A 15780-nucleotide genomic window follows, 5' to 3' on the forward strand; every position below is an offset into this window, starting at 1 on the left:
ACCTTCTTGATGGTGTCCTTTGAAACACAAAAGTTTTTAATTTTGATGAAGTTAGTTTTTTGTTTTTTGGGGTTTTTTTTTGTTTTTTGTTTTTTGGGGGTTTTTTTTTGTTTTGTTTTGTTTTTTGGGGTTTTTTTTTTGTTTTTTGGTCACTTGGGCTTTTGGTGTCGTATCTAAGAAATGAGTGCCTATTCTGAGGTCATGAAGATTTACTCTTATAAGAGTTTTATAGTTTTAGCTCTTACGTTTAGGTCTTTGATGCATTTTGATTAATTTTTATGTATGGTCAGTGGAAGGGACCCAACCTCATTCTTTTGCATATGGATATTCAATAGTCCAGCACCATTTGTTGAAAAACTTACCTTTATATACTAGAAAATATTTATTGTAGAAAATTTGAGAATAGGAGAAAAAAGAAAATTAGTCTCTTACAAATCTATTTTTCGGAAGGAATAGTGTTTACTCTTAGGTTATTTCCTATAGTTATTTTTCCTAAATATTAATGTTAATAGTCAGATGCTAGCTCATTAATTTTCTTATCTATAGATAAATATTGTTTATTATTTCCATTTTATGGGTGAGGGAACACAGAGAGGTTGTGAATTCTAATACAGATATACTTGGACACTGAGCAATAGCACCAGGGTTTGAACCCAGGCAGTGTGACTGTAAAGCCTCTGTCTTTATACATAGTGTGTCCGTGTAGTGAGTTTAATTAGGATGATGTGGTATTACAGCATTGTTTTGGCCTTAGTCTCCCCCCACATACAAACGAGTGAATTTGTTGAGACTCAGGTATAGCCTAGTAAGTACTCAGTTTCATAAATGTTCCATGTGTGTGAAAATTGAATGTGCATTTTCCAGTTGTCACAATGGTACTTCAGTCAGAAGTAGTAAGAATTTTCATACTTTCCTCAGTTTCTCTTAACCTCTCTTAACTCATGTCTTTGGATAATTCCTTTATATCACTCTTTCAGCTCATTACTTCTCTTTTCAGCTATATCTAATCTGGTATTAAATACATCCACTGAGTATCTGGTTTCAATTTTTATTTTTTTAATTTCTAGAATTACTATTTGGTCATTATTTTTAAATGTGTTATTTTGAAATTTTTCAAATTTATAGAAAAATTATAAAAATAATAAAATGAGCATCCATTTACCTCTCCCATTTACCGACTGTTAACATTTTGCCACATTTGTTTTAACTGTATGTGTACTTCTTATTTTTGCTGAACTATTTGAAAGTTGCAAACTTTGTAACTTTTCATTCTAAGTACTTTAACATATATCTCCTAAGAGCAATAATATTCTTATTTAACCATACATAGTGTAGTTTTTCCTTTCACTACCTAGTGCAAAGGTGTGGTTTGTTTATGGTCTCCCTCTGGTGGAGTAATTTTTCTAGTTCATCTTCTTTTGGAGATTGTCACTGTGCATAGACCCTAGGTTTATCCTCTTTCTTCTTCCTTCACACATAACTTTCACCAATACCTCTCACCTAGCCTGCCTGGCCTAGCACCCAGAACTTCAGCCCATTGATTCTCAGTGTGGTCCCCAGACCAGCAGCATTACCATCTCCAGCAGATTTATTAGAAATGTAAATTTTCAGGCCCCAACCCAGACTTAGGGAATCAGAATCTCTGGGGAATGGGCTCAGCAATCCACATGTTAACAAGCTCTCCAGGTGATTCTTAGGCACAGTGCTTTAGGCTAGGCATGGGAAACTTTTTCTGTCAAGGACCAGAGAATAAATATTTTAGGCTTTCCAGGAAGATTTCTGTTACAAATACTCAGATATGCCACTATAGCCATTGACAATAGGTAAATGAACGGATGTGGCTGTGTTCCCATAAAACTTCATTTACAAAGACAGACAGGAGTTGAATTTGGTTGGTGGGCCCTGTTTTTCAGCCCCTGCTTTATATAGGTCATCAGAGATTTGTTTATACTCTGAGGATTTTTCTCTTTCTTTCCAGTTCAACGGAGCATTTAAAGGTATATTTTATAAACACACACACGTAATTGACCCTTGAACAACATGGGTTTGAGCTGCGCAGGTCCGCTTGTATGATGACTTGTTTTCAATAGTGCGTACTACAGTACTGCACAATCCAAGGTTGGTTGAATACATGGATGTGGAACCTCTGATTCAGAGTGATGACTGTAGAGTTATACATGGGTTTTTTCACTGCACGGGAGGATCAGCGTCCCTAACTCCTGAGTTGTTCAAGGGTCAACTGTACATATATTTTTAAATCTGTGATTTTTACGTGTTCTTTATAGAAAACTTTCCTCAGATGCCTACTTTAGAAATGGGAGTCTGTATTTAGCCTGCTTTTTCAGTTTAACTTTTTATCATACTGCTTTAACATTTTAATTAAAATAGACGATAACTGTGAGGGTGATCCCTGAGTACCTAGCTTTGAATGGTGTTAGAATTACAGAATGGTAGAACTAAAGCAGAACTGAAGTTCAGAAAGGTTACAGAGACTTGCTCCAAGTCATATGGTCATTGTCAGAATCCTCACTAGAACTCAGGTACTCTTGCAAGATAAAGATAGCCTTGTGGGGACTTCCCTGGTGGTCCAGTGGTAAAGAACCTGCCTTCCAATGCAGAGGACGCGGATTCCATCCCTGGTCAGGGAACTAAGATCCCACATGCTGCAGGGCAACTAAGCCCGCACGCCACAACTACTGAGCTCACGTGCCTCAACTAGAGAGCCTGTGTGCCACAAACTACAGAGCCCACGTGCTCTGGAACCTGCACACCACAGCTACAGAGCCCACGCGCCCTGGAGCCTGTGCACCACAACTAGAGAGAGAAAACCCGCATGCCCCAACTAGAGAGAAGGCTGTGCGCTGCAACGAAGAGCCTGTGCGCCGCGATGAAAGATTCTGCATGCCTCAATGAAGATCCCATGTGCTGCAACTAAAGACCTGATGCAGCCAAAAATAAATAAATAAACATAAATCTTAAAAAAAAAAGATAGCCTGTGTCTCTTTGTGTTAGTACATTAAGTTGTAAAGTTTAAAAAATCTGTATCCCAATTTTTTTTCCTATTGTAATTTTTTTCTGATTTTCTCCCACCTCAGGCAGGAATAGAAAATCGTCAGCTGGACACAGTAGATTTCTTTTTGAAGAGCAAGGAAAATCTTTTGAGTCCATCCTCAAAATCTTCTGTACCTGATCAGTTTGATCACTTTCCATCCCATTTATATTTAAAACGTAAGTAGTGTAGAGACTTCTACATTTGTATTTATCATTTTTCCTTTTTAATCACTTTCAAATTATCGTTGTGTTTTCTGATGACTTATTTATTTGCCAGGAGTCAGTCATAACATTTTATTTACTTTCTGGAATCTTGAGATAGTTGTGAGAATCTATACATGTTCTTATATGCGTTGATTATTCATATCCTGTACTGTGCTTTGTATCTTTGGTATGCAAAGAAGATGATCTTTCAAATTCAAGAGCATTTTATTCAAAAGAGAATAAACTTCATTTGCAAAAATTTCCAGCTCTTGCAGTTGTCTGAGATATTGATGTATAGTGGCAGTGCAGCTGGCTGAGTTGGGGACTGGGACTTGTTATAAGACTTTTCAGCCTGACTCTTCTGCTTTTTTGCTACATTAGCAACACTTCTTTTCAAGACTTTGGCTTTCATTTTTAATAAACGGGAGCTCTGCTTTTCTTCTTGGACCAGGTAGTCATGCAAATCCTCTCTTTAGAGGACAAGAGTAATAAAGTGTGTTTTCCCTTGTACATAAAGTTTTATAATCTGCTTTTTTTTTTCCACTTGATAATATGTTACAGACATCTTTCTCGATAATGATAGATATACCTATTATCTATGGTGGCATAGAATTTCATTGTATGGGCTGTACCATAATTTACCCAACCAAACTCCTATTACACATTAGGTTGATTCTAATTTTTACTATTATTGGCAATGTGCTATAAATGCTGTGTGTTTGTGTAATTTCACATATGTACAATTATTGGGATTAATTTCTAGATGTGGAATTCACAGGTCAAAGAGACACACAGTTTACATTCTTAAATTTTTTTATAAATTATCCTCCAGAAAAGTTTCACCAATTTGTACTCTTAAGTGGAGAAAATGACAACCTACTTTTTCTATCAGTTTAACGTTAGTCCTTACTGACAATGTGGATTAGAAATTTTATTTTTTAAAAACATTCTCTTTTGTTTTGCATGCAGAGTTTGGTCTCCTCCCTCTTGAATTGCTAACTTTTTTATGCTCCATTGTTTTTTTTAAGTCTGCTTGAATTTATAGAGAAAGGCCTGGTTTGTGGTGTTGAGGGGGACTCCATCAATGATTATATGGTCATTACTCACTTCTGCTGTTGGGTGGTCGGTGATTACTCCTTACTCCACTCTCAGCTGCACTGCTTTTCCTTAAAGAGTGGGGATGGATCTGGAAACAAGAAGCATAGGACTAACTTTACCTGCTTTCTCAGGGTAAAATCCATGTTTCCCATCATTCTCACACAGGTACAATTCTAGAGGTGGGGCCAATGCTAAGATAAACAGGAATCATTTTATTTATTTGAAGCTGGCAAATAGAGGATTCAGGGGCCTTGCTTTCACCTGCGTGTTTAAGAGAATGGTTTTGGAATCAGACAGGCTTAAATTCAAATTTTGTCTGTACTTTCAAATTAGCTTGGACAAGTTATTTATCCTCGCTAAACCTCAGTTTCCTCATCTGTGGAAAGGGGGCTATAACACCTACCTCTCAGGTTGTTAAATGGAATAAATGAGATAGCATTTATAAAACACCAAGTACAGTATTTAAAATATAGTAGTTGGTCAGCAAAATCGTAGTTACTAGTAGTACCGGTAAATGATGACTAGTAGTAAGTAGAGTAGCTAAAGTTTGCAAGTAATGAGACTTCATGAAAGTTTTGTGAGCTTTTCGAGAGTAAGACATTAGTCTTTGTCTTATGTTTTAAGATATTGCAGCATGGTATTTCTGGATAGGTTAATTTTACTGGGAGTATCCTGGTGTTCTTCATGTTCCTTTCTTTGATTTTTCCTCAGATGTGGAAGAGCTGACACCAGCATTGGATTTACTTTGCTCAGCAATTAGAGAAAATGATTCTGAAACCCAGAGCAAACACTTTTCGGAACAGTTGCTTAATCTTACACTGTCTTTCCTTAACAAACAAATAAAGGAGCTTTTTATTCACAATGAAGGTAAGAACAGCAGCAAAGAAGGGGATAATTAGCCCATTCTTATGTCAGGACAGAGATATAAGTGGTCCTATTGCGTGAGAGAGCGTAAGCCGGGGAGTGCCGTTTGCTTAGGTTGGGTAAAGTCAGTGTGTAACTGAGTGAGTGAATTGGGTTTTAATACTGGGAAATTTGGCAGAAAGAACTAATCATTGTGAAGAGGGTGAAAAGGGTTATATTAAAACATGGACGTACTTGTAAATAGGAGAAAGCTCAGAGATTTTTTTGTTTGACATGAAAACGCTGAGTTTGAATTTTGCCATTTTGTAAACTTCTTTATAATAGCTCAGAGTTTATTCTGTCTGTGCGCACGCGCGCACACACACACACACACACATTTATGTATATGAAATTGGCACATTGGTGTTTTCCATAGGGCTAGATGAACATCTACAGAAAGGAGTGAACATTTTGACCAGCTACATTAATGAACTTCGAACCTTCATGATAAAGTTTCCTTGGAAGCTAACAGATGCTATAGATGAATATGATGTAAATGAAAATGTCCCCAAAGTAAAGGAGAGCAATATATGGGAGAAGCTCAGCATTGAGGTAAATATGAGTAATTATCACTTCTTTTATTTGCCAGACTTAGAGGATCTGAGAAAATGATAGAAGAAACAGAATTTAGAATCTGAACACTTGTGATTCAGAATCTTTGGCAAGGGTTTTAGGTTTTATAGATTTTTGGATCTCTGGGCACAACTTCAAATTTATGTCTGCAAGTTTCATTTATTTAATTCAGAACACAGATAGGCTCCCTCTTTATGCCAGATCTGCCCATTTGGATCCAGGGACAAACACCTGACCCCAAACTCATTGTGAACTGTCACTTGTTCAGTGTCTAGGGCCTGGCACTTTGGACTTATGCATTCTGCCTGACCCTTGAATAAATCAAATTGCTGCTGTTGATTCTATCTTAGGAAAATTTTATGACATTATTGCTTAGAAGTATATTCGAGTCTTATCTCAGATTCTAGTTAAGATATTTTGTAAATTAAGTTTCCTGTATTTATCAACTTGCCTTTCTTTGTATAGTGTAAGTTAATACAGCCAAACTCTGATTCTTTTTTCTGACTAGGGACTGGAAGAATTCCTCTAACCTCTTGGAGAGTGTTGGCATTGGAAAGACAAAGGCCAGAATAGCTTAACCCAGAGGATCAGAATTGATAGGGTTTGAAAGTTGATAAGGCTGAGATGCTGCCAGGTTCACAAGACTGCTCTTCTTGGGGTGGAAGGGTAGGGAAGTACCTGCTGTGACTGCATTTTCTGTCTCTTAATCATTCTCTAGCCAAAAATTACTTGATTTTCTTTCCACTCTTTAGGGCTTCCCTCTTCCCGTCTCCTTTGCAGGTTTCATTCATTTCCTGTTTTCCCATCTTTTAATGTGCTCCATGGCTTCATCCATGGTCTTCTGTTCTTTTTACTCATATTCATTGATTTCTAATTTTGGGGGAGGTTACAGTCCACTTTGATGAAAGCAGTGGACACTGTCTCCAAAAACATGCATATGAATACATGTTCTTTTTAAAACATGTATATCTTCCTAAAATATATATATGATTATATCACCCTTGCTTTTAAGATCCTTCAGTGGCTCTGCATAAGTTTCAGGATAAAATCCATCTCACACACACAATGCCCTTTATGATGGAGCCTTTGCTTTTCTTTCAAGTCTCGCCTGCTACTCTCTTCAGCTTTTTCTCCAGTTATATTAAGTAATTTGGAGTTCTCTGAATGCTTGATACTGTTTCTTGCCTTTATGCCTCTGCATATAATATTCTCACTTTTTGGAACACATGTTCTTTTTTCAATAAATGTATGTAACACATACTTGTCTTTAAAACTTTTACTTTATCAGTCATCTCTACTAGGAAACCTTTTTTTTTTTTCATCTCTCTTATTTAGATGTTCCTTTTCTGGACCCTCCTCTCTGGAACCCTGGGATACCTATATCATCACCCTTATCATACAGTACTATAATCAGTGCTTTATTTGCATTTCTTGTACTAGTCTAAAACCTCCTAGAGATCAGAGTCCATCTTTTGGTCAATTCATGTCCCGTATGCAAAGCCCCAAATCTAGTAGAAGGTTTTTGGTAAAAGTCCCTTATTGGGGTACTCAGTAAATGTATAAGTCCCATGTTGATAATCATAATAAGGTAATAAAGAGGAACTCAAAAAGCAAATATTTTTCTTCCTTCCTTCTTTCCTAGGAAGTTATTGCCAATGCCATTTTAAACAACAAAATACCAGAGGCACAAACTTTCTTCAGGATTAACAGTCATTCTGCTCAAAGACTCGAGGAGTTGATTAGAATAGGCCTAGATTTGGTCTTTGACAATTTGAAAAAGAATAATATAAAGGAAGCCTCTGAGCTTTTGAAGAATATGGTAAGTGGCATAATCTGTTTGATCATAAAGTCTCTAATGTAAGAGAAGTTCTCTTATGTATTTAATATAATTTCTGGTTGATATAAAAATTGATTTGTATTCATAGATGTGTCACAAACTAAGAAATTTGTGTAACTTTTACTAAGAAATTATGACAGTAATACTGGGAAACATTCTTTGGTACTAAGAACTTTCTTGAAGAAATTTTTGATTGGAATTTCCATCATTTGTTCTCTGTTAGATTTGGTACTTTGGTTAGAAGGAGACAGTATTTCTCATAAAAGGTTTCACGCATGTCAGAGCATGCACAGGACCTCATTATTTGTTGGGGGACATTCTTTATTGTCCGTGTGACCTCTTACATCTCCATTTGAACTTTCCAATGGCTTTTACCTTTACTTTGTGTTCCATGGTTTTACTTCATTTGAGAAGGGAATGTCCTAGAGGTGGGGTTCCTGGACAAAGCTGAGATCTGGGCCTCATCTGCGTGGTTGAGGTCTTGCCCACGGTAACTTTCTGGAAGTTCAGAGGAGTGAAACTATGTAAAGGTTGTTATTTACACAGACTTTTGTCTTCAAGTGAATCATCATAACAGATAGCTGTAGTTTTGGTACTATGGTAGCCTGGCATTACCCTAAATTGTTCTGTGTGCTGCCTTTCTTCTGGCAAACAAAGTGCCTTAAGGACTTTAGGGATAGGCAGTAAATATGCATGATAAATGTAGAAAATGAATGTTTACAAGAGCTGAAAAGTTGTGGAATTCTAACAAGGCGTATGTCTATAATAGAGTACTTCTGTATTTAACATATATTTATGTTCAAAATAGCTCCATTACAAAATGTAAGTTTTCTTGATTTTCTATGTTTACTTCAGGGCTTTAATGTAAAAGACCAGTTGCTCAAGATATGCTTCTATACAACTGATAAAAACATACGGGACTTTTTGGTAGGTAAAGGTGAGACTAAGTAGTTTACATTTTCTAGTAAATGTTGGTGAAACTTCAAAACGAATTATTTTAATATTCAACTAATACCCAGTAAGTAAAAGTATGACAACTCTTTTGTCTTTTTAAATGATCATTTTGCATTTGTGGTAAAGGAAAATTTGTGCGAATACATACATTGCCTCAAAAGTTCAAAACACAATTCTTAAATGATATTTAAAATCATGACATTTGTTTTGCAAATGTTCTTGATTTTTGTGAGGTCACTGCTTTAATTACTTTTTTTTAAATTACTTTTTATTCAAGGTTGAAATTTTAAAAGAAAAAAATTATTTTTCTGAAAAAGAAAAAAGAACTATAGACTTCGTGCATCAAGTTGAGAAGTTTTATTCAGGACATTTCCAAGAAAATATGCAGATCCAGTCTTTTCCCAGGTAGTCTCATTAGCCCCCTTTTTATAACATGGGAAGAATATTTCAGACAAGGCTTAGCTTATAACTGTTAGCATGGCCTTCTTATGTGGAACTGAGCTTACATTCCTAATGAAGATAAAATTTGTATCATCTAGAAGAGACTTAGGAATTCCCTGTCATTTCAATATGTGCATAATCAGATATATATTTTTAAGATAATAAATATAAAATTAAGAGTATTGAATTTTGTGTTCCCCCAAAGAGTAGAACTTCTTGAACAGAGAAAAAGGAATGATGCTTTTTCCTCCAAAATTAAAAAAATTTCTTATCACTCTTTTAGGTATTCGATAAAGGAACAAGATTTTTTCAAGCACAAGTCTGTTTTGGACTCATTCCTGAAATATGATCATAAAGATACAGATAAACTTAACAAGCAAGATCACAGAATTGTGTTAACTTGGGCTCAGTGGTGGAATCAACTAACACAAGAATCCATCCTTCTCCCCAGGATAAGTCCAGAAGGCAAGTGTGAAAGAGCCTAAAATCTGAGCATAGTGAATGAGGATTAAATAAGGCATTGGTATTTGAATATTTTGGTGTGTCCTCATTTTAGAATTCCTTTTGGGGAAAAAATATATTCAGTTACTTTAAAATGCAAGTCATTACATTGAGATTGAGCCCTTATTCTTGAGGTTTTTGTAAGGGATTTATAATGTGATAGCGAAAGAGAAAAGTCACGTGGTTCAGTGAATTGAGATTTCAAGGCTAAGAGTTCTCTTCCCAGCCTCAGAGTGACATTCTTTGTTTTTCCAAATAGTCTTTGGTTTCTTCCTATCTAAACTGAGGATCTGTATCATACCAGGGCTCTGGGGAATAACTAACACTGGCAAACAGTGGTTATTCATAGGGTGTCAAATTCGTGTTTATTATTACAGCCAGAGTTTTTATTTATATTGAGGAAAAGAAAAGGGAAAAGAGGGCTAATATATCGATTATAAAATGAACAACACCACAAAAGAGGAAAATAGTAAAAGAAGCAGAGGGCCTGAATAATTCATCTGTTATGTAGATATTTGTCCAGATCATCATATTTACTCAATAGTGTTGAGCTTTGTGTCAATAATCATCATTCATTGCTATTTTAAAATGTATTTTGTTCTTAATGTAGAATACAAATCATATTCTCCCGAAGCCCTCTGGAGATACCTCACAGCTCGCCATGATTGGTTCAGCATTACCTTGTGGATTGGAGAATTTCAGACCCAGAATAGATTTGCCTCACTTCAGCAGAACAAATGGCCCCCTCTGACTGTGGACGTTGTTGATCAGAATACTCGCTGCAACAACTACATGAGGAATGAAATTTTAGATACGCTGGCCAGGTACTGTAAACTGTGGGGATGTGTAAAAGGAAGAACAATAAAATACAGTGGTGCAACTTTTCCTCTGAAATGCCATAAATCCAATGCAACATTGTTTCATAATATTGATATTTTAAAATTGAAAGGGCATTATTGTATATTGAGGTTTTAAAATCACGTGTATTTAACATTAGGTAGTGAATAGGCTCTCAAATTCTACATGAAGCTTCTTCCCAAAACACTGTATATGCTTTGGGGTAGAAATGGTAAGCTATCCATGGGGATACAAGGACCAAGTGACAAGAGCTTGCGATGAGGATACGTTAGTATCCTATAATGTTTCCCACTCTTCTCAGTACTATCACTGCACCCGTACGCCATGTATGGCCTTGAACTAAAGAGGACAGCTCAATTAAGAAAACAGGGGAAGTATCACTTGAAGTGATAACTGAAGACTTTAAACTTTTTTTTTTAAATTTATTAATTTATTCATTTTTGGCTGTGTTGGGTCTTCGTTTCTGTGCGAGGGCTCTCTCTAGTTGCGGCAAGCGGGGGCCACTCTTCATCGCGGTGCGCGGACCTTCTCACTATCGCGGCCTCTCTTGTTGCGGAGCACAGGCTCCAGACGCGCAGGCTCGGTAGTTGTGGCTCACGGGCCCAGTTGCTCCACAGCATGTGGGATCTTCCCAGACCAGGGCTCGAACCCGTGTGCCCTGCATCGGCAGGCAGATTCTCAGCCACTGCGCCACCAGGGAAGCCCAAGACTTTAAACTTTTAATTCATTTCTAAAAATAATTGTTAGCTTGAATCATGTGAACTTGCCGTTTGTAGAGGTGAAAAATGGTTGAATATCAGCAATTTCATAGAGCTCAACCTATCTCCCTAAGCTGTCAAAATAATGAGACTTAACATATTTGTTAATTTTTAAGTTTCTTAAAATTATTTCCCATGTGTTCTTTTATATTTATACTTATTGGGGAAGTATAACTGTACTGTCCTACCCAACTTAAAGATGTGGAGAGGGAGATCTAAAGAAGTTAAGAGCTTTGCCTAACCCAGCTACTTACAGGCTTCAATCATTTTACCCCTGACTTTCTAGTCACTGTTCTTTTCATTGCACTAAATCCTTTTCTTCTTGTTTGCTAAAAGTAGACTTTTGTATAACTTGTATGCTTATCAAATATTTTGCTTAATACTTGATTGTTTATAAAGATAATATGTATGTGTTTTAACATGAATTATGACAATAATGAATTAGTGAGATCTACTGTATTAACAGATTAAAGGGAAAAAATCATACCACCCTGATAGATACAGAAAAGCATTTGATAAAATTCAACATCTATTTATAATAAAACCTATTAGCAAACTAGGAATAGCTGCAAACTTCCTTAACTTTAAAGAGATGTTAACAAAAAATCTTCCAACTAATATTATACTTAATGGTGAAACATCACAAGCATTCTCTTTAGATTTGGAACAAGACAAGCCTGCTATCAATTCTTCCCAAGTTGATCTTTAGATATAGTGCAATCTCAATGAAAATCCCAGCAATGGATTTGACAAGCTGATTATAAATGTTTATATGGAAATTCAGAGGGTCAAGAACAACCCTGAAAAAGAAGAACTTGCCCTACCAGATATTAAAACTTGCTCTAAAGCTATAGCAATTAAGACAGAAGAGTGAGCATAGAAACAGACTTTTTTTAAAAGATTATTTTTATTCATTTATTTTTGGCTGCATTGGGTCTTAGTTGCTGCGCACGGGCTTTCTCTAGTTGCAGTGAGCAGGGGCTACTCTTCATTGCAGTGTGCGGGCTTCTCATTGCGGTGGCTTTCCTTTTTGCGGAGCACAGGCTCTAGGCATGCGAGCTTCAGTAGTTGTGGCATGTGGGCTCAGTAGTTGTGGCTCATGGGCTCTAGAGTGCAGGCTCAGTAGTTGTGGTGCATGGCACCACATGGCGTGTGGGATCTTCCCAGACCAGGGATCAAACCCGTGTCCCCTGCATTGGCAGGCAGATTCTTAACCACTGTGCCACTGGGGAACCCCTGAAACAGACATATATGTATGCTCACCTTATATATGACAGAGGTGGCACTGCAGAACAGTCTTTTTGGAGGAAAGAATAGTCTTTTCAACAAATGGGGTTGGGATAACCAAACAGCTATATGGGGGAAATGAAATTGGACCCTCTGCCTTATATCATGCATAAAATCAATTCTAGGTAGATTTTAAAACCTAACTGTAAAATGTAAAAATTATAATGCTTTTAGACGGTAGGGAAGAATATCTTCATGACCTTGGGAGTAGGGTGGGCTTTCTAAGAGGCCTGGCAGGGCAAAGGAAGACAGCAGTTACTGAGACCAAGGGAGCTGCCTGGCAGGAGTTGTGTCTCTTAGTGGAGAATGTTAGCAAACCTGCTGTCACCTCACACAGAGAGCGCCAAGGTATCCCCATCCTCCCTTTTTCTTTAATTCTTATCTCCCGATGGGAGTCTCCCATAGGAGACGAAACCAAAACAGAAACCTGAGGGCACAGGAGTCTTCTAGAGCAACCCATACAGGTGAGCCTCCAGGGACACAGAGCAGGAGAGTAGAGCTTGGATCTGGAGGGGAAAGATACCAGCACACATAGACATTTCACAAAAGAGGAAGCACAAATGGCCAATAAACATGTGAGATGTTCTTCCTCATTTGTTATCATGGAAATGGAAATTTATTTTACCAAAAATCTAGGAACAATGACCATCAAAGTTAGAGCAGATAAGTAAAATGTAGTATAATCGTACAGTGGAACACTATATAACAATGAAAACTAAAAAACTATAGCCATAGGTATCAACATGGATAAATCACACAATGTTGAGTAGAAGAAACAAGACAATAATATATCTAAGATGTTCCCTTCTTATATAAAGTTTGAAATAGGCAAAACCAAACCTTATATTATTTGGGGTTACACACATGGGTGGTAAAACTATATGGGTGAATAAAAGTAAGGGAATAGTTATCATGAAAGTAAGGATAGTGGTTACCTCTGAGGGCAAAGCACATGTAAAGGGGGAGGAATACACAAAGGACTTCTAGGTACAGTGTTCTGTAACCTGGGTGGTGGCTATGCAGTGTTTCTCTAAACTCCACCTAATACGTTCTCTATACTCCTTTAATGGTATGTATGATGTATTTAACAGTAAACTTATAAAAAATATTTAAATGCAAATTTCTATTCTTTAATGGTTGGTCTATTTAAATTATTCTGCTTTAATTTCTTAATGATTTTGTTTGGATATTTTGGTGAATTCCTCAGTGTGTAAAGCATCTAGCTTCAAGATTTAACCACTGTTGCCACACTGGATTGTACAGTTTCAGTAAAAACAAAATAATCGAGGTGGCTTAGTTTAGGTTTTTGAAATATTTAATATAACTCGAGACTGTCATTACTACATTAAAATACTACAGTGGTGCAGAAGCCTTTATTGGAAACTAGCAAAATATGTGTGTCTGAACATATTTATGGGGTAAGAATTGGCAGTATTAATTTGTAAATACTTTTAACTAGTTGAGACTACTTAACAATGGAAATGATTTGGTCTGCTCTGAATATAGCAACTTTTTAACTTGCCATCTTTTATTTAAACCTGCCCAATAGGAATGGACTTTTTCTTACATCTGAACTAGAAGACTTTGAACTCTTTCTCAAAAGACTGAACCGTATTGGGGGCGTGATGCAAGATACCCTCCCTGTTCAAAACTATAGGTCCAAAGATGGTTGGGATTTCCATTGTCACTTCATTCTCTATTGTTTGGAACACAGTCTGCAGTATCTTCTTTATGTCTTTCTTGACTATTACAAGTGAGTACTAAGAATTAACTTGTCCTTGAGCAGGCCTTCATGTTCCCTCTTTCCGTACTACTTCTGAATGTGACTTTTAGGAAAATATTAAGCATTCTCGTGAGGAATACTGATCTTTTTGAAGTAGTTCCTCCCACACTAACATTTGGTACATCTTTTAGTTCAATACTGCATTCAACTAAATGCTTATTATGTGTTTTTTGGTGATGTTAATTCTGTAACATCTCTGTTAACCTTTTAAATAACTAGAAATTAGAAAGAAATGCTTTACAAGTTTAAAAGAGGGAGGATTCTAAAGGTTAACTTGGACTTCTTTGATATTTTCATTACCAAGCAAATGTTAAAAACTTTGAATTCATCGCCACTGCAAGGTATCTTAGAAATGCTCTAAAGCTTATATGTAGATAGACAGATATCAATATATATTGATATCTAAGATCAACCTGCAGTATCGTTATCTGTGGCCAGTGTTAATTGCTATTGGGTCAGTAATAATAAAAATAGTAATAGTCTCTAACATATGAGTGCTTACAGTGTTCTTGACACTAGGCTTAGTACTTTACATGCATTATCTCATTTAATCTTCAGAAAACCCTGTGAGGTGGTTACTTACTCCTCCATTTCACAGATGAGGAAACTGAAGCTTTGAGAGAGACTAAGTGCCCTATTTAAGGCGTACAGCTAGTAATTGGTAAAGCTAGATTTAATTATACTTATGTTTGATTCCAGAACCCACATTCATGTGCTAAGGAGAACATTTTTATTTTATTTTGTGTAGTAAAGACTAGGAAGTCAAGCAAAGGGTGTATTTCTTGTTCATATCGTTAAGACTTACTTTGAACACAGAAATGTTTTCCTCAAAGCTACTGGCAAGTCAAAGTTTAAAAGCTGTATTTTTAGAGGACCTGTTATGAGCCTTAACTGCTTAGTCCCAGCTTCTCTTGTAGTTACGTAAAGGTTTTCAAAAACCTCTTAAGTTTGAAAAAGCTAAAGAGCTTTTGTTGTTAAAAAAAAAAAAAAAACCAATACAGCGTATCTTCAAGTGCAAAGATATCTGGTGGTAATCTTATACAGAGTTGGTAAAATTTCATCACAGTAGGAAATACATTTTAAGTGATATTATCCCTGTCTCTAAAATTCTCTATTTCCAGATCATAAGGCGTATGTAAAACACAACACAAGACTGGGATTATATTGTGTTATATTTACTTTTTAATTACAAAGTTCTTTTTTTTTTTATGCTAGTTATCACCTGAGCAAACATGGTTGTAATTGTCTGTCTTATCCTCTATGTTAATCAGATAGTTTTTTTGTTTGTTTGTTTTATATACAGACTTAGTCCTCCAAATTGTCCCTTTTTGGAAAAAAAAGAATTACATGAAGCTCACCCTTGGTTTGAATTTTTAGTCCAGTGTCGACAAGTTTCCAGTAATTTAACAGGTATGGGTGTATTGTATTAAATAATAAAACTTGCTTTGGATAAATAACTGGTCTGTTGAATGGAATTTAAATTGCGAACTCTTTGAATAAACTGTCTAGCTGTAGACAAATATTTGACCATA

At 36.3% G+C, this 15780-nt stretch overlaps 1 protein-coding gene across 6 annotated transcripts in view; it reads left to right on the plus strand.

The window, feature by feature from the left end:
• The window catches only part of SPG11 (SPG11 vesicle trafficking associated, spatacsin), a 76501-nt gene that overhangs the window by 14535 nt on the left and 46186 nt on the right, over positions 1-15780 (plus strand). For all 6 annotated transcript variants that reach the window (XM_033435581.2, XM_033435579.2, XM_033435580.2 and 3 more), the window contains 10 exons: positions 3096-3228; positions 5065-5220; positions 5633-5808; positions 7472-7648; positions 8522-8593; positions 8898-9025; positions 9345-9526; positions 10173-10386; positions 14015-14218; positions 15552-15658. In XM_033435581.2, the coding sequence (XP_033291472.1) occupies positions 3096-3228; positions 5065-5220; positions 5633-5808; positions 7472-7648; positions 8522-8593; positions 8898-9025; positions 9345-9526; positions 10173-10386; positions 14015-14218; positions 15552-15658 (1549 nt within the window). The remainder of the gene's footprint in view (positions 1-3095; positions 3229-5064; positions 5221-5632; positions 5809-7471; positions 7649-8521; positions 8594-8897; positions 9026-9344; positions 9527-10172; positions 10387-14014; positions 14219-15551; positions 15659-15780) is intronic.

This window comes from Orcinus orca, chromosome 2 (assembly GCF_937001465.1).
Source record: "Orcinus orca chromosome 2, mOrcOrc1.1, whole genome shotgun sequence".
NCBI lineage: Eukaryota > Metazoa > Chordata > Mammalia > Artiodactyla > Delphinidae > Orcinus > Orcinus orca.